This window comes from Lepidochelys olivacea, assembly GCF_965140295.1.
Source record: "Lepidochelys olivacea isolate rLepOli2 genome assembly, chromosome: 1".
NCBI lineage: Eukaryota > Metazoa > Chordata > Testudines > Cheloniidae > Lepidochelys > Lepidochelys olivacea.
In genome coordinates this window covers 48,090,749-48,109,588 of record NC_140411.1, presented here as the reverse complement: position 1 = coordinate 48,109,588, position 18,840 = coordinate 48,090,749, and the positions used below count along the sequence as shown (strand labels likewise).

Here is an 18,840-nt window from a genome sequence, read left to right as displayed (position 1 = left end):
CCCTGCCCTTTTGTTGTATTCATCTCGCTTTGTTAACAATTGTGATTAAAATAGAGACAGAGGATGTATGTGGATGAATGCTTGGTGTGGATAATAACTGACTGATCAGGGAGGTGCCAGCCTAAGAATCCAGTGTCCATCGGCTGAAGAAGGCGTCAAGTGGAAACAACCAGAGGACCCCCAGAGGGCAGACTGGAATCCACCCAACAGCCTCAAGGATGGGAGAACCGAAGAACAAGATAATATCTGGCAGCACAGAGCCGTCAGGAATGTGCCATCTGCTGATTGATTCAGCAACAGCATAATGAAGCAATTCCCATAGACTGGCATAGGAATAAATTCCTATAAAAATGGACTCTAGAAATTGAGAACTTTGGGGTCTGATTCTGGAAACCAACTTCCAGGAGCATCAGATGAGCATCTGACAAGGCCCTGCTTCCTCCTCGTGTCCAGGCCACCTGGCCAGTGGCTTGGCACGAGCAACTCTAAGGCTGGTAACTATGATAACAACCTTGCAGAACCTGTGTGTGTGTGTATGAATGAATCTGTGAATAAATATGAAATTGAATGGAATGTTATAGCTATAACTAACTGCTTACTATGATTCTTTCTGTATTCACAATAAATGTGGCATTTTGCCTTTTCCCCTTTAATAAGATCCTGCTGGTTTTTCTTTTATTGGTATAACATGTTAACCTATATTTAATAGTCAGTTCTTTACTATGAAAATGAATGCCCTAGCCCCCACTTTTGGAAACAGACGTGGGCTTCATTTTATAGTACAAAGCTTCAGAGGAGAGTCCAAAGCACAATGCATATGGTGCAACGGCACAAGGCCAAAGTCAGGATGAAGGCAGTGTTTATTGCTAACAAACAGAAAGTCCACATGTGCCCAAACAAATGCAAAATTTCAAAAACGTAGGTGCTCTTGGAAGTTGCTACAGTCACTGACATAGTAACAAAACAAAATCTACATCCCCTCAAGAGGATTTCAGGCTGGATATTTCCCCCCGCAGATATTTCACTTGTGCTTTCCAGGCTGGAAGGGACTTTGATATAAAATGACATTTACTAGGATGACAACCTGCTCCAGGTTAAATCACAGAGTTGACATCACTGCTCCTCAGCTTTCCTAGCACCAAGCTGATGTTATTTCCCTTGGTGAATGACCTATAGACTATTCGCAAAAAGAAAAGGAGTACTTGTGGCACCTTAGAGACTAACCAATTTATTTGAGCATAAGCTTTCGTGAGCTACAGCTCACTTCATCCAATGTGATGCATCCGATGAAGTGAGCTGTAGCTCACGAAAGCTTATGCTCAAATAAATTGGTTAGTCTCTAAGGTGCCATAAGTACTCCTTTTCTTTTTCCATGAGTATGTGTAACTAAAATTGGCAACCCTATCCATGGGTCCTGCACATGCCTATCACAACACACAGTATACCTCATCCAGTTAATTAAATGCCCCAATAACAACTATGTGGGTGAAGCCAGACAATCAGTATGCTCTCGCATGAATTCACACAGGAAAATGATAAAAGACAAAAACACCACATTATCCGAGGGCAAAGAGTTTTCACAAAACTATCACTATATCTGACCTCTCAGTCCTCATCCTCAAAAGAAACTTGCCCAATACCTTCCAAAGAGGAGCCTGGGAACTTAAATTCATAACTTTGCTGGACACTAAAAATCCTGGTTTTAAAAAGGACCCTGGATTTTTGGCTTATTACAACAATCTGTAACCCACTAAACCCCCACAATTTTTTGTCCTATGATTGCAGAGTTGCTAACTGGCCATTTCAGCTTGAATGTTCCCTTACAATATATGTTAACTGTTTATGCTAAACAATCTGTTTCACCTTGTGTTTAGCTGTGAGTTCTGAGTACCTTTCCCAGACCCGAAGAAGAGTTCTGTGTAGCTGCTCGAAAGCTTGTCTCTCTCACCAACAGAAGTTGGTCAAATAAAAGATATTACCTCACCCACCTTGTCTCCTTCAGAGTTTATCTGTTTCTGATCAGAGGGCTGGCTCTACAGTTATTGTTCAGAGAGTATGATCCACACATCTTTAATTACATATGGGCTCTCTTTTCCTGAACCTTATTTCTGACTGATCATCCTTGTCGACATCACGGTCTCCTTTGAGAACAGGACCCTGGCCTTCTGCGAAGCCCGAGCTCATAAGCTGGACAAATACACCCCCCTGGCTGACACCCTGAGAACGAAGGGCTACGAGGTGCAGATGGATGCCCTGATCGTTGGAGCCCTGGATGCTTGGGACCCCTGCAATGAACGTGTGCTGCAGACCTGTGGGATCGGTTGAAGCTACGCACAGCTCATGCGGCGCCTCATGGTCTCGCACACCATCCGATGGTCCAGGGACATCTACATTGAACACATCACCGGCCACCGACAGTACCAGGAGGTGTGAGCTGGTACGACATCGTGCATCCACTATGGGAAAGGGACTGAGAGACTTTTTCCATTGGACCATATGAACTGGAACCATAAACTCACTGAACATTAAATCCCACCAAATGAGGGTAAATCCATCCTCATCATCGTATCCACTCATTATACTCCACACCTGAACATAGCCATTATATGAACAACATATCCCCATATCTCAGTGTCTGTACTTTGACCCGTTAAACTTTTAGCCCCAATCAGGGAGATTGCAGATTATGTATTCCTTACGCCACCCACTCCTAAACCGAATTTCGCACCCCTTGATAATCTGTACCTTATTCCCTGATAACCAGAAACTTCTGTGCTTAAACTCTGTACCGTTTTCTTTTTACTTCAACATCATCTTAATAAAATTATTAAATCTGTTCTTGTTAAAGATGTGCTGAACAGTCATGAAGCCAGTAAATTGGATTGCACTCCTTCCACAGAGGCAGCGCAATGGTGCATACTGCATGTGTCCAGAGGGCAAGGGACTGGGCACTTGAGTGTAACAAAATGGAGTGTGTACCTAACCTGCAGAGGGAAAACGTGGGGCTTGTGAAGCCCAGAGTGGCATACTTGTACTGCCAGCGGCTAGTAGCTGGGGATATTTTCCCCTGGTGGGCAAAGACAAGGCTCCCTCCTGCTGCAAGCAGGTGATAGTGATTCACTCCAAATATCTTGGTTAACCCTGCAAAGTGTCACACCTTCCCTTACTGCTCCCTGAGTTAGATAAGGAGTTTATGCATTTCTTCTTCATCAAGATATATGTAGCTCCTGTTTTGCACCACTACTATTAAAAAAAAAAAGCAAAAGCTTGTGTGAAAGTGAAGAGATATCATAAATCTTTGCACTCATCATTCCCCTGGCCCACAGATTTAAAACACAAATTCTTTTCTTTTATTGAAGAAAAGGCTAAAAATAAGCTGTGTAGAACAGCTTTTGTAATGAAAAAAATATTAAATAAGTCAGCTTATTGTAAAATACGTCTTCCTTAAAAACCCATTAAAAAGCAGAGAAGTTCATATTTCATATGGATGGATATATACCAAAAAGTGCCCTGCTGATCAGTTTTTTTAATACTCTCTGCCCTTGTGAAATGCCTGCACACTTTTGTCCTTCAATCCATGACTGGAAAATGTCCTACCAAGACCTCCTTCCTCCTGACTTTTTACAAGTATTTTTAATAAAAACTAAAAATCCACGGTTCAGAGCTCTGTTGTACTGCCTCAGGCCTCCTCAGAACTAGACTCCAGTGTAGGATGTCTGCTTTTTAAAAAACATCTTGTTTTATAAGCATACAAGGAGCAATAATAATCCTTCAAAATAGGAGCCTGATTTAAAACCCATTGAAGTGAATGGAGAGCGTCCCTTTTGAATTCAGTGGCCACTGGGTTAGGGGCCCTGTGTGCCCAGAAGATATCTCCTTCTCAAGTATTTGAGCTCTGTAAGTATGTTACAAGTCCTTGTCTAACTTTGAATGTTAAGAAGAGAAGGCAGAAACTTTCCAAGGCAAAACCAATACTATGTAACCCTTCTGCCCGTCAGAGTTGGCAGCAACAAGGGCCGGGTTCAATATCTAGGGGTTCCATTCCAATAACACAATGCAAACCGGCTCGAGCCCCCACCCAGTGACCTGGGACCAATATATACCACCCCCGCTGGGCGCCTCCAAGAGGCAATACTTCCCCTCTCGCAAGCACATAGTCTGAGTGTAGCAAAAGTCTTTTAATAACAGAGAGAAACAATGTGGCATTATGTTGGGGAAACACCACCAACAGGATTCATAACACAACCCATGAGAAAAAACAACCCCACCCCAGGCAAATTGGGGCATGCCCTTTTCCCTTTGGTTCTTGAGTCCAGCAACCCCAAATCACCCAAAGTCCCAAAAGTCCAATGCCCCAAAAGTCTCTGTCCCTGGTCAGGGCAGCCCCAGAGTTCGAAAGTTTATCGGCGGAGCTTTACCTCCCAATCTGGGTGGAAATGGGACGGGGGTAAGAGGCACCTTACGTGATCTGAAGCTGACCGCCCCATAGCTCCATAGCGGCGCTCCGCTCCGCCAGCCGCCCCACGAACTCCTTCGCTCAGCTGCGCTCCGCTCCGCCAGCCGCCCCACGAACTCCTTCGCTCAGCTGCGCTCCGCTCCGCCAGCCGCCCCACGAACTCCTTCGCTCAGCTGCGCTCCGCTCCGCCAGCCGCCCCACGAACTCCTTCACTCAGCTCCACGGCCCACAAGCAGCTCCTGCCATCCACACACTGCTCCGCGTCGAACTGCTTCACCAGCCGTCCCGCAAATTGCTCCACAATATATCTTCAGGCTCCCCCACTACTTAACACAACACTCAGTGATTTCAGCTCTTAGGTGAATTCAGCTTATAGTAGGGGAGCCCCAGTGCTGGTGCACTGTCAGCCCAAAGTGAGCTCAGCAGCCTATAACTAGACTTCTAATGAAATCAAAATTAGCTCTGATATTCCACAGTGGAGAGAGGAGGAAGTGCAATCAGCATGTAAGGCCCTCACCAAGGGGCCCATGCCACCAAGTATTAATACTTGTCCCCAGCCTCTCTCCATTCACACAGTTTTGGAACCCATGACCCTTGCCTAGCGAGTGCTACTTAGTTGATGGTGAATCCCTCCATCATAACAAAAGGCCACGTACAGTTCCAAGCACAGTTCCCATAATCAGGGTAATAGCAATTTATTCTTCCTGCCCCAATAACAGAGACACTGGGGATCCCACAGCAGCCAAAGTGACCATTTGGGCAGCTATGGTCTCATTCTAGGCGTGGTGGGTGTGCCTATGCAAATGAGATCGGCCCCTGAAGTTCTTTTCCACAACTTGCCACACCTCACCACCAGATGTCAGGGTGGAGCTCATCCTGACACTGCTTACATCCTCCCCCCAGCCGAGACTTTGTCGTCCCGACAAATCACACTCCCTTTATACCAACTCATTGGTTTCCTCCAAAGGGCCTCAGGAAGCCCACTTTAGCTTCCACAAGCCTGTGTGCTAAATGTATTGGCTCCTCACTAGTCACCCCAGGTGCATCATAAGTTAACCGTTTCACTGGTCTTATCACCCTGTCTCGTCTATTGAGAATCTCTGTTGCCGAAGTAAGGGGAACATCCTCTTGAGTGACGGATGGAGAGGCTTCCCTGGAGGGTCCCTCGGCTACTGGCGTAGGCCCCTGCACTCCTAGTTCTAACGCTGGAGGGTCCAAGGTGCCCAGGACATCCTCTACCTGTCTGTCCCCATTGTCCAATAACCTGTGTTTGTCATCACAGGGGGGTCTCATCAGCAGCACCGGGGTATCAGAAAGGGGCCTAAATAGTTCCGCCAATGGGTTTAGGGCGGAAAAGGGAGAACTCTCGTTTGGTTCAGCTGATCGAGACTGAAATCTTGTCTCCATCCCAGGATACACCAGGGTTGTGTCTTCCTCCTCAGACTCACTCTCAGATGTGCAGAATAGGGGTAAGTTAGCTGCAGGGGGCCCACTGTCTGTGTTGGATGGCGGCTTTGGTCTAGCACCTCTGTTCTGCCCGGCGGCCCTGCCGTGGCCCATCTCACAAGGGGTGCTTACCAATTCCCCCACAGGGAGCAAAAGGTTTCTATGCACCGTCTTTATTTGCCCTGGACCGTCTTCAGGTTTGATCTTGTAGACCGGCAGATCTCCCAGCTTTTCCATCACCAGGTAAGGTATTGCCTTCCATCTGTCAGCTATCTTGTGTTTGCCAGCAATACCCAAATTTCGCAGCAGGACTCTGTCCCCCGGCTGGAGCTCCTGCGAACGCACTCTAGCATCATATCGATGTTTGTTGCGGTCTGCGTTCTTCCGAGCCGCAGCGGTAGCTAAGCGATAAGCATCCCGCAGCTTTTCTCTTAGTCGGGATACATATTGCTGATGAGTTTCATAGCTATCTCCATCCTCTGATACACCAAAGCACAAGTCTATGGGTAATCTTGGTTCTCACCCAAACATCAAGAGATATGGGGTGACTCCCGTAGCATCGTTCTTTGTGGCATTGTAGGCATGCACCAGAAATGCGACATGCTGGCTCCAGGTTGCCTTCTGCTCTGGTCGCAAAGTTCCCAACATATCTAATAGGGTTCGATTGAACCTCTCTGGCTGAGGATCACCTTGGGGGTGATAAGGCGTTGTCCTAGACTTTTTAATTCCTGCTATCTTCAGCACCTCCTTCAGAAGGTGACTCTCAAAATCCCGCCCCTGATCAGAGTGTATCCGAGCCGGGAATCCATAGACTGAGAAATATTTGTCCCACAATACTCGAGCAACGGTGGTGGCCCTCTGATCACGTGTGGGATATGCTTGTGCATACCGTGTAAAATGGTCAGTCACTACTAGAATGTTTCCAACATTCCTCTTGTCTACCTCTACAGACAAGAAATCAATGCATACCAACTCCAAAGGTTTGTTGCTGGTGATGTTCTTGAGATATGCAGCCCTCGTGGGCAGAGTTTTCCTTTGAACACATCGAGCGCAAGTCTCACATTTCCTGCGAACATCTTCAGCCATTCGGGGCCAATAGAACCTACTACGAATAAGTTCCAGGGTCCTCTCCATCCCTAAATGCCCAAAGTCATCATGCAGGGCCCTCATGGCCAGGGCTCTGTACTTTTTTGGCAGTACTAGTTGTGCTCGTTGTTTTTGTAAAGGGTCAGTGGTCATTCGGTGTAGCACTCCCTGAATCAGTTTTAGTTTGGTCCATTCTCTCAATAGTAGTTTACCCTCCGGGTTAGGTGGGACAACCGCAGTTGGGCTTCGCCCCTCCCTTTTGGCAAGTAGTGTATCACGAATGTCAATATCTTGCCGCTGGGCTTCTTGCCAGTCAGCCGCATTGAGCATGGGCAAAGGAGATTGGTCTAATGCAATATAGTTCACCGAAGCAGAAGGCATGCATTCAGGGGGCAGGCCCAAAGCTTCTGCAACACATCCCTGAAAGTCTTCACGGGCCTCTGGCTCTCGGCGACTCACACTGCAAATAGCTCTCACTCCATCTGTGGGTATCACAGCAACTTCTGGAGCCTGCGGACGCCTGGACAATGCATCTGCATCTACATTGCTTCTCCCTGATCGGTACTGAATGCTGAACTCATAGCTAGCCAAGGCGGCCACCCATCTCTGCCCTGTAGCATCCAGCTTAGCACTTGTTAACACATAAGTCAGTGGATTGTTATCTGTCCACACCTGGAACTGAGCACCATACAAGTAGTCTCGAAATTTCTCAGTGATGGCCCATTTCAAGGCCAAAAACTCCAGCTTGTGGGTGGGATAGCGAGTTTCACTATCAGACAATCCTCGGCTGGCAAAGGCTACAGGTTTACATTTGCCTTCCACTTCCTGGTACAGGACTGCTCCCAGACCCTCCAAACTGGCATCAGTATGCAGGATAAATGGTTTGCTTGGGTCAGCAAAAACTAGGACTGGAGCATGAGTTAGGCAAGTAATGATTTCTTGAAAAGCCCTTTCACATCTCTCATCCCACCGTGGCCCAAATGGTGCAAAGGGGCCATTGTGTCTCTGCACAGGAGGCTTTGGGGACCTCCCCTTATTCTTGGACTTAGATTTGTTCTTGCTGAACTGATGTCCCCTGGTAAGATCATTCAGAGGCTTTACAATCGTAGCATAGTTTTTCACAAATCTGCGGTAGTAGCCACTAAATCCAAGGAAGGTCTTGAGTTCTCTGTAGTTACTTGGACGTGGCCATGTAGTGAGTGCTTCTATTTTATCAGGATCAGTACTCACACCTTCTTGGGACACAATGTGACCCACATACTTCACTGAGGTTCTGCAGAACTGGCATTTGTCAATTGAAAGCTTCAGACCATAATCCTCCAACCTATCAAGCACTTTAAGAAGTCTTTCTTCATGCTCCTCTAAGGTTCTTCCAAACACAATCAGGTCATCCAAATAAACTAACACTTGCAGTAAATTCATGTCTCCCACAACTTTCTCCATGAGACGTTGAAAGGTGGCAGGTGCTCCAGAAATCCCTTGGGGCATGCGTTCAAACTCATAAAACCCTAATGGGCAGATGAAGGCTGTCTTCTCCTTATCTTCTTCTCCCAGAGGGATCTGGTAGTATCCACTTCGAAGATCCAACACAGAGAACCACTGGCTTCCCAGCAAACAGTCTAAGGCGTCTTGCACTCGAGGCATAGTGTACTGGTCGACCACAGTACGGCTGTTTAGGGTGCGGTAGTCAATACACATCCGGATTTTCCCATTCTTTTTGCGGACTACCACAATGGGTGAGGCGTATGGGCTGCGGGACTCTGTAATGATGCCATTCGCAGCCAGCTCCTGAAGATGATGTCGCACATCTTCCATCTCAGAGAGAGCAATCTTCCTAGATCTCTCCCTGAAAGGTCGAGAGTCATGTAGTCTGATATTGTGCTCTACTCCTTTTGCACATCCCACATCCCACTCATGCAGTGAGAAGACCTTGGATCTTTCACAAAGTTTCTTCCTCAGGCGATCTTTCCAGTCCTCGGACACTGGTGAATCTCCAAAGTCAAACTTTGCTGGGTCTATTGCCGAAACTGGAGTTTCATACTGGGGTTTTACAATCGACTCAGGCTCAAAGAGGTCTGCTATCTTTTGTCCTTGCTTCACAAAAATATCACGACTCGTTTCATTAGCAATCAATATAGTCACCCTTTCCTGGGCTTCAGCAGGTAGGGTTATGACTCCACTGGGGACCAGCACTCCTTCAGGGAGCTCTCCTCCCATCGGCTGCTCTATCATTGCTAACGTCCCTTTACTGCCTTTCAGACAGGTACTCATGACAAGCACTTCTTGCTCCGTCCTTGCAGGCACTACTAAGGGGGTTGTGCCCGCGTACTTCAGTGCCCCAAGCGGTAGCTCAGATGTGTCCCTTTTAGCGCTCTCAATTTTCCTATAGGCTTCAGCACAAAGCGTATGGATCATCAGGGTATTCAGGTACTGGTCCCCAGCCCGCCTTCTGCAGTAATCCGCGAGTACCTTGAAGAGACTGGAGTTGGTCCCTATCAGCACAGACACATCAGAAGTCCCTTTAGGGTCAGGGCATATTAAGGCAGCTGTGTCTACCTCTTCTCTTACCCCAGCAACCTCCTCTGGGAATTCCAGGTGCACTATGACATACCCTTGATAGGGGTATTCATCCATGCTGAGGCCACATAGGCCAAGGCCAGTCAGTGGCTGTATAGGCAGGTGCCTAAGCATCTGTTGGTAGAATGACTGAAATATAATAGTCACTTGAGATCCAGTGTCAAGCACTGCTTTACACTCCACCCCTTCGATCCTCACCATGACCTCTGCTCGAGGCCCTATCAGTCCTGCAGGGATCCCAGCTGGACAGTCTTTTCTGGGGGAATCTTCAAATCCTGCAGACCTGGGGGGTCCCCGTCCCCAGACCCTCTGGCAGCTACCGGATCTCTCCCAACTGATCCTCAGCTTTCCATACACTAAGGAGGGGTTTTCTTCATTACGGCACTTGGCAGCACTGTGTCCATCCTGACCACATCGGTAGCAGAAGAATTGACCTTTCCCCCTTCGCCTGGGGGGGATGGTGGCTCTAAGTGCAGGCTTCTCAATCGCCACAGTTTGAGGCTTCTTATTCCTAGAAGTCTTAACTCGGTCAACGGTACTTTGCAGCTCAGCTATCCGTTCCGTCAGGACCTGCATTTGTTGGGCAAGTTCCTCTCTGGTGCTCACCATCAGTACACTGGCCATTTGCAGTGGTGTTGTGCTGGCTGGCTCCGATGTTTGGGCTTCCCAAAACTCACTGGCAGCCTGCCTTTCTTCCTCCTCTCGGACCTCTTTTATCAGCTGGGAGTAACTTGGGGAATGTTCCCGTCGTTCTCTTAGCCGGAGATGAAGTAGAATCGGGTTCTGATACTGAGTTCCTCTTACAATTTGAGCCAGTCTGGTCTGATCCATCTGCTCAGCAGTCACTGCTCCCCTCATGACAGCTCTCTGAAGCAGTCTCTCCAGTCTCTGTATGTAGGCTGAAGCCTTCTCGCCCTTTTGTTGTCGGGAATTAAGGAACTTACAGTAGCTGTCTTCAGGGCCCTCTACGCTCCCAAAGTTGTGTTCAAGGGCCTCTAGGCAGTCCTTCACACTGACCCCAGGGTCAATGAGCTTCAGGGTGCGAATCACATCTAATGCTGGGCCGCCAAGGCTCTCTATAAGGCATCTTCGCTTTTCTGCATCTGGTACGGCCCACTCTTGCAGCATTTCAGTGGTATGCTCTAACCAGGGTTCAAACTCCTCCTCCCCAGCAAATAATCTTAACTTACGACAAGAGTCTGACTCAGCATGGGGAAGCACAACCTTTTCCAATATTTGCCCCAGAGCTTTTGTCCAATCATCAGCCGAGGCTGCAGCCTCTGAGCTAGAAGCTGCTGAGCCAGGGCCCAACAAACCTGACATATTAGCCATTATACAAACAGTAATTTCCTCAAAATATAAGCACAAACAAAAAAAAATATAAATTGTTTCCCAATGTAGTGGATCACTCAACAGGTGCTTGCGAGGGGTACTGACCCAGGCGATCCCGGACGAGCCCCCAAAAATGTAACCCTTCTGCCCGTCAGAGTTGGCAGCAACAAGGGCCGGGTTCAATATCTAGGGGTTCCATTCCAATAACACAATGCAAACCAGCTCGAGCCCCCACCCAGTGACCTGGGACCAATATATACCACCCCCGCTGGGCGCCTCCAAGAGGCAATACTTCCCCTCTCGCAAGCACATAGTCTGAGTGTAGCAAAAGTCTTTTAATAACAGAGAGAAACAATGTGGCATTATGTTGGGGAAACACCACCAACAGGATTCATAACACAACCCATGAGAAAAAACAACCCCACCCCAGGCAAATTGGGGCATGCCCTTTTCCCTTTGGTTCTTGAGTCCAGCAACCCCAAATCACCCAAAGTCCCAAAAGTCCAATGCCCCAAAAGTCTCTGTCCCTGGTCAGGGCAGCCCCAGAGTTCGAAAGTTTATCGGCGGAGCTTTACCTCCCAATCTGGGTGGAAATGGGACGGGGGTAAGAGGCACCTTACGTGATCTGAAGCTGACCGCCCCATAGCTCCATAGCGGCGCTCCGCTCCGCCAGCCGCCCCACGAACTCCTTCGCTCAGCTGCGCTCCGCTCCGCCAGCCGCCCCACGAACTCCTTCGCTCAGCTGCGCTCCGCTCCGCCAGCCGCCCCACGAACTCCTTCGCTCAGCTGCGCTCCGCTCCGCCAGCCGCCCCACGAACTCCTTCACTCAGCTCCACGGCCCACAAGCAGCTCCTGCCATCCACACACTGCTCCGCGTCGAACTGCTTCACCAGCCGTCCCGCAAATTGCTCCACAATATATCTTCAGGCTCCCCCACTACTTAACACAACACTCAGTGATTTCAGCTCTTAGGTGAATTCAGCTTATAGTAGGGGAGCCCCAGTGCTGGTGCACTGTCAGCCCACAGTGAGCTCAGCAGCCTATAACTAGACTTCTAATGAAATCAAAATTAGCTCTGATATTCCACAGTGGAGAGAGGAGGAAGTGCAATCAGCATGTAAGGCCCTCACCAAGGGGCCCATGCCACCAAGTATTAATACTTGTCCCCAGCCTCTCTCCATTCACACAGTTTTGGAACCCATGACCCTTGCCTAGCGAGTGCTACTTAGTTGATGGTGAATCCCTCCATCATAACAAAAGGCCACGTACAGTTCCAAGCACAGTTCCCATAATCAGGGTAATAGCAATTTATTCTTCCTGCCCCAATAACAGAGACACTGGGGATCCCACAGCAGCCAAAGTGACCATTTGGGCAGCTATGGTCTCATTCTAGGCGTGGTGGGTGTGCCTATGCAAATGAGATCGGCCCCTGAAGTTCTTTTCCACAACTTGCCACACCTCACCACCAGATGTCAGGGTGGAGCTCATCCTGACACTGCTTACACTATGTTAAGGAGAGTTCTTTGTTTGGGCAGTAGGGATGGCAGAAGTTACTCAGATGTTTAAACAGAAAAATACTGTAATATGGCCCAGATCCTTAGCTGTACTGCAGCCATTTTGTGTTGACCTGCTGGCACAAAGGGACCCTGTAGACTTCTAGCAGACCATGGGAGGGTTACCCCAGTGTAGGTACCCCAGTGTAGGTTACCCCAGTCCCACCCATTTTTTGCTCTATGGTAAGCATAACACACCCCACCTATGCTGGGATGATTCAGGTACAAAGAATTCAGCCTGATGTCTGGGTCCTGAGGAGGACCCATTTTCCTCTCCCTAGAGATGCAATCAATGTTCTAATGGTCACTGCCTTTCCTATCAGCTTCCAGAACAGAACAAAAAAGGGAAATGTGCTCACCCAGATGTACATAGAATAAATGGGATGAGTGGCACCAGTTGAGTTAGTCCCTGCCTTTCAAGGCACGTAGAGATTATAACCAATTTACTAAGTGTTAGCTTTTGTAGAACACTGATTTTGGGTTTTGATCTTGGTGCTCTTCCATTTGTAACCGGGAGTGCAGTACGTGTAAACTCACACAAGCAAAGTAATGAATTCCTAGCTAACAGTGCACTGCCACAGCGGAAGGCTTTCTGAGCTGGGTGGCATGTTCAGATGCTGTTTGAGAACAATGCCCCTCTGCTGTGTACATTGGCCAAACCGGACAGTCTCCACGCAAAAGAACAAATGGACACAAATCTGACATCAGGAATCATAACATTCAAAAACCGGTAGAACACTTCAACCTCTCTGGCCACTCAGTAGAAGATTTAAGGGTGGCAATTTTATAATAGAAAAGCTTCAAAAACAGACTCCAAGGAGAAACTGCTGAGCTTGAATTAATATGCAAAGTAGATACCATTAACTTGGGTTTGAATAGAGACTGGGAGTGGCTGGGTCATTACAAATATTGAATCTATTTCCCTATGTTAAGCATCCTCACACCTTGTCAATTGTCTAAATGGGCTTAGATAAATGGGATTATCACCACAAAAGTAAAGGAGTACTTGTGGCACCTTAGAGACTAACCAATTTATTTGAGCATGAGCTTTCGTGAGCTACAGCTCACTTCATCGGATGCATCTTCTACACTTTCCACAGTATGCATCCGATGAAGTGAGCTGTAGCTCACGAAAGCTCATGATCAAATAAATTGGTTAGTCTCTAAGGTGCCACAAGTCCTCCTTTTCTTTTTGCGAATACAGACTAACACGGCTGTTACTCTGAAACCTGTCACTACAAAAGTTTTTTTCTCCTGCTGATAATAGCTCATCTTAACTAATTAGCCTCTCATAGTTTGTATGGCAACTTCCAACTTATCTATATGTGTATATATATATATATACATATATATCTTCTTACTATATGTTCCATTCTAATCATTTGATGAAGTGGGCTGTAGCCCATGAAAGCTTATGCTCTAATAAATTGGTTAGTCTCTAAGGTGCCACAAGTACTCCTGTTCTTTTTGTTTGAGAACAGAGGATACAGATTTATAGTTCACCGTCTGTGAATAATAAAGATAATGCAGGATTAGCTCCAGTGTGTATGGTTATGAACCTGTCTCCACAACAACAAGGTAAAATTATTGTTCCCTGCAAGGCCACAAAAATTCACCACTGGGCTTAGGAAGATACTTTATTACAGCTCTGCAGGTTTCCTTGTACCACACGACAAGGAATAATTGCTTTTGTTACATGTGAGAAAGGACATTTTTCACATATGTTAGTATCTGAAGCCCTACTTACCAACTTCATCCCTGATGTTTGCAAGCTCAACTGACAACTCCTTTTCTTTCACAAGGGCACTTTCATTCTGTTAAAAAAAATAAAAGGATATGTATAGTGTTAGGATATAGATATTCAGGCCTGTCTGTAAAGGCCTATACCTTAAGAATTTAGGTATACATTTATCATTTAGCTAGTTATAGAGGTATAAAAGAAAGAATCAAAATCACTGTCTGCCTATGTAAGGGCCTTCTCTCACTGTGACGTCTGAGGCCCTGGTCTTAGGCTAAGGCCTTTGGCTAAGCTGCAGAGGCAGCCATAAATTGGGAAGCGAACGGTCACATCCTCACATTCCAAACTAGTCATCTTGAAATAAGGCAATCTGGGGCTGTTAGGAAGGTGATCCGATCTATCACCTCCAGAGAAAGGGAAGAGCCTAGAAGATGTAAAAGGAAATTTAGTTTGATAGTTTTCTGTTTGGTAAGAACTCACTTATCAATAGACACAGCTGGGAAACACTTATGTCTTTACAGATGTAGTTGTGAAATCCTCACTTCTGTATTGTTTTGTCATTATAGTTTCCCCTTTATGATTGTTTATTTGCATGGTCTCTGTCTGGTTCTGTGATTGTTTCTGTCTGATGTATAATTAATTTTGTTGGGTGTAAACTAATTAAAATGGTGGGATATAACTGGTTAGCTAATCATGTTACAATATGTTAGGATTGGTTAGGTAAATTTCAGTAGAATGATTGGTTAAGGTATAGCTAAGAATATTACTATATAAATTAGGGGCAAACAGGAAGTAAATTGGGATTCGAAAATAAGGAAAAAGGAACTTCGATTTAAGCTTGCTGGAAGTTCACCCAATAAACATTGAATTGTTTGCACCTTCGGGTATTGTTGCTCTCTGTTCATGCGAGAAGGACCAGGGAAGTGGGAGAGTGAAGGAATAAGATCTCTAACATCTAGTTCCTCGATTTATCCCAGATAAGCACTTTCACATGTTTATTTACTAAGCTGGATTAGGTAAATTCTTCAGATCTAGTTTTGTAATTATTATGAACTAATTCTCTTTTAAAAAGAAAAGGAGTACTTGTGGCACCTTAGAGACTAACCAATTTATTTGAGCATAAGCTTTCGTGAGCTACAGCTCACTTCATCGGATGTAGCTCACGAAAGCTTATGCTCAAATAAATTGGTTAGTCTCTAAGGTGCCACAAGTACTCCTTTTCTGTTTGCAAATACAGACTAACAAGGCTGTTACTCTGAAACCTCTCTTTTAAAACCAACTGTGGAAGCCAGCATTGACACAATCATGTTTCACGGAAGACTAAGGAATACAATATTATATTTACACACACATCTGTATTTGCAAGTCAGTGTTTGTGCGTGTCTGTGTTCCAGTTTGTGTGGACAGCACATATAAAATGGTATTAATGATATTCACATAGACAAACATATTTGTGTCCCTGCATATAGCAATATAGCTAGATCTAGATAGTGCAATATACACATACACATAAATCGGACTGTGTATATTAATATATTTATAGCATTATGTGGATAGTATACACAGTACACACACAAATACCAGTAATAATCCGACTTTCAAGTCTATATTTCCAGCTTTATGCATGGATATGGTACATTTTAATTAGACCAGAAGAAAAAAGACCACCTCAAAAAAGGAACCCCTGAATTCTTTTAACATACAACAAAGAATTAAGACAGACATTTAGCCGGAAGAATATAAAACATATTTATATTGGCAATACTAAGATGTCTCTACTAAAGAGTAAGGATTTTGGTAGCAGATATTTCATAAGAGCTGAATGAATCATGCGAGAAAGCTATCTGCAGGGAAATCCACAGGAGAGTGATTTAGTACAAGTGATCCCAGAGTAACAGCATGCACATAAAGCCACTTTTAAATTGGAATGTACCCTGTGATACATTAGGGAGGAGACAAAGGAACATATCCTACTGGGAACGTCACCAATGATTAGGAAAACTAAATCAAGCTACTATATAAATATGCCCCCAGCAAGGAGAGAACCAGAGTCTTTAAAAGGCACTACAGAAAAATCATATTCAGGGGAACATCCAAGGTAGTAGCAAATTCAATGGAAAGGAATCCCAGCAAGTAAACTGGTCAGCACTATGCAGGGCTGAAGGGAATCCAGGCACTTTAAGGACCAGTTCAGCAGCAGGCACTATGAAACATATGGCAGGAAGCTGGTGATTCTGTAACCGATTTTTATTTCCCTGCAGTCCAACAGTTAACTGAACAAAAATTTTAACAGAAATACATGAAAAAAAAGATAAAATTAAGAGCTAGAGAAGGAACTTTCTATAAAAAGAGCAGAAATACCGATAAAAAAAAAAGATTAATAGACTCCCCCTCCAGTCCCTGTTGTTTCTTCTTTAGCCTGCAGTGAGCACAATCCCTTTGCAACCTTCCTGTGCTCCTGTGTGTTCTGCTCTCACACTGCCTCTGTAATCAGCATGTCTCAGCAAAGCCTCTCCCACCCAGTGCTTGTCTCTATGACACTACACCATTTGACTGGTTTTAGGCCATCTTGGATGAACTGTAGCAAGCATTTTGAGAAGAAAGAAAAAAGGAAAATATATATTGTTCTAAAATCTAGGCCATATTTTAGAGTAGAAACCACATGTACATACACAAACATACAAATGATTCATAGTCTTAGAAAAGAGCTAGAAATAATTTTAAATGTGCTATTTTATGGTTGGGAGCAGACTGTAGTCGGGGTGATTCTGCAGCCCCTTTTCATTGCCACAGAACTGCAGAGCACCACAGTCCCCCCACAGATGCACAGATGCATCCGATGAAGTGAGCTGTAGCTCACGAAAGCTCATGCTCAAATAAATTGGTTAGTCTCTAAGGTGCCACAAGTACTCCTTTTCTTTTTGCGAATACAGACTAACACGGCTGTTACTCTGAAAACAGTCCCTAAGAAATCCAGGGCCTGATTTCCATTCACACTTAGGTCACTTTACACCACTCTGGCAGTGTGGAGGGGCCTCAAAGTGGGAGTGATTTATATTTACACCCACTTAAAGGTCCTTTTTACTTGACTACAGCAGTGTAAAATGGCCTTAACTTAAATAATTCAGCTGGTTTAAACTCTTAGTAAATGTGATGGCGATATCATAAAATATCCAACACAAACAATCAACAAGAATTAGAAGGTCCAATTTATCAGAATATATTATATATCTGCTATCAAATATGTTCCAACCATTAGTCAGTGAGTGTGATACTGTCACCACACTCACTTGTCTATCCACTGCTGCCAGGCTGTCTGTTACCACCCACTTCGGCTTCCAACCAGTGCTTTCATACACCAACCAGTGTATGTTCCAACTCAACCTTCCTCCTCCTCTTCTAGTTTGTTCCTCAGTTTTTGGGTTGGGAACCAGCAGCAGGTAAGCAGGTGGCACTGGGCACGCTACACTGGGTATCAGTGAAGGTTTCTGGAAGTGGGGAGACCAAGTGAGTTGAGATTTGTGACCTGCCCTGCCTATGTCCTGCACCAGACTTGGACTGAGTGGTACTTTAAAAAAAATAATGTTTTAAACACTATGTGAATGAAAGGACAATATTTACTGGCTAAACTTCTATAGCTGTTAAGGTCAGTTTATGCCATAGGGCAGCGTTTCTCAACCTGGGGTCCGCGGACCCTTGTGGGTCCCTGAGGGTACTCCAGGGGGTCCGTGGGCCCTGCTGAGAAACTCCTCCCCATCCCTCAACTCCTCCCCCTGCCTCCCAGCATGTCGGGGAACACGCTTCCTACCTGTCCCAGCTCCGTTCCGCTCCCGGAAGCGGCCAGCACAAGCGGCCCTGGGGAGCCTAGCCACTGTGGATGTAGAAGCCCTCTACACCAACATTCCACACAAAGATGAACTACAAGTCATCAGGAACAGTATCCTCGATAATGTCACAGCAAACCTGGTGGCTGAACTTTGTGACTTTGTCCTCACCCATAACTATTTCACATTTGGGGACAATGTATACCTTCAAATCAGCAGCACTGCTATGGGTACCCGCATGGCCCCACAGTATGCCAACATTTTTATGGCTGACTTAGAACAACGCTTCCTCAGCTTTCATCCCCTAATGCTCCTACTCTACTTGTGCTGCATTGATGACATCTTCATCAACTGGACCCAGGGAAAGAAGCCCTTGAGGAATTCCACCATGATTTCAACAATTTCCATCCCACCATCAACCTCAGCCTGGACCTGTCCACACAAGAGATCCACTTCCTGGACACTACAGTGTTAATAAGTGATGGTCACATAAACACCACCCTATACCGGAAACCTACTGACCGCTATACTTACCTACATGCCTCCAGCTTTCATCCAGACCACACCACAAGATCTGTTGTCTACAGCCAAGCTCTACGATACAACCGCATTTGCTCTAACCTCTCAGACAGAGACAAACACCTATAAGATCTCTATCAAGCATTCTTACAACTACAGTACCCACCTGTTGAAGTGAAGAAACAGACTGACAGAGCCAGAAGAGTACCCAGAAGTTACCTACTACAGGACAGGCCCAACAAAGAAAGTAACAGAACGCCACTAGCCATCACCTTCAGCCCCCAACTAAAACCTCTCCAACGCATCATC

General features: G+C 45.9%; 1 protein-coding gene across 2 annotated transcripts in view; it reads right to left on the bottom strand.

Annotated features, from left to right (window-relative positions):
• Positions 1 to 18,840, bottom strand: part of MTUS2 (microtubule associated scaffold protein 2) — a 304,252-nt gene that overhangs the window by 41,660 nt on the left and 243,752 nt on the right. For both annotated transcript variants that reach the window (XM_084629404.1, XM_084629405.1), the window contains exon 7: positions 14,198 to 14,264. In XM_084629404.1, the coding sequence (XP_084485530.1) occupies positions 14,198 to 14,264 (67 nt within the window). The remainder of the gene's footprint in view (positions 1 to 14,197; positions 14,265 to 18,840) is intronic.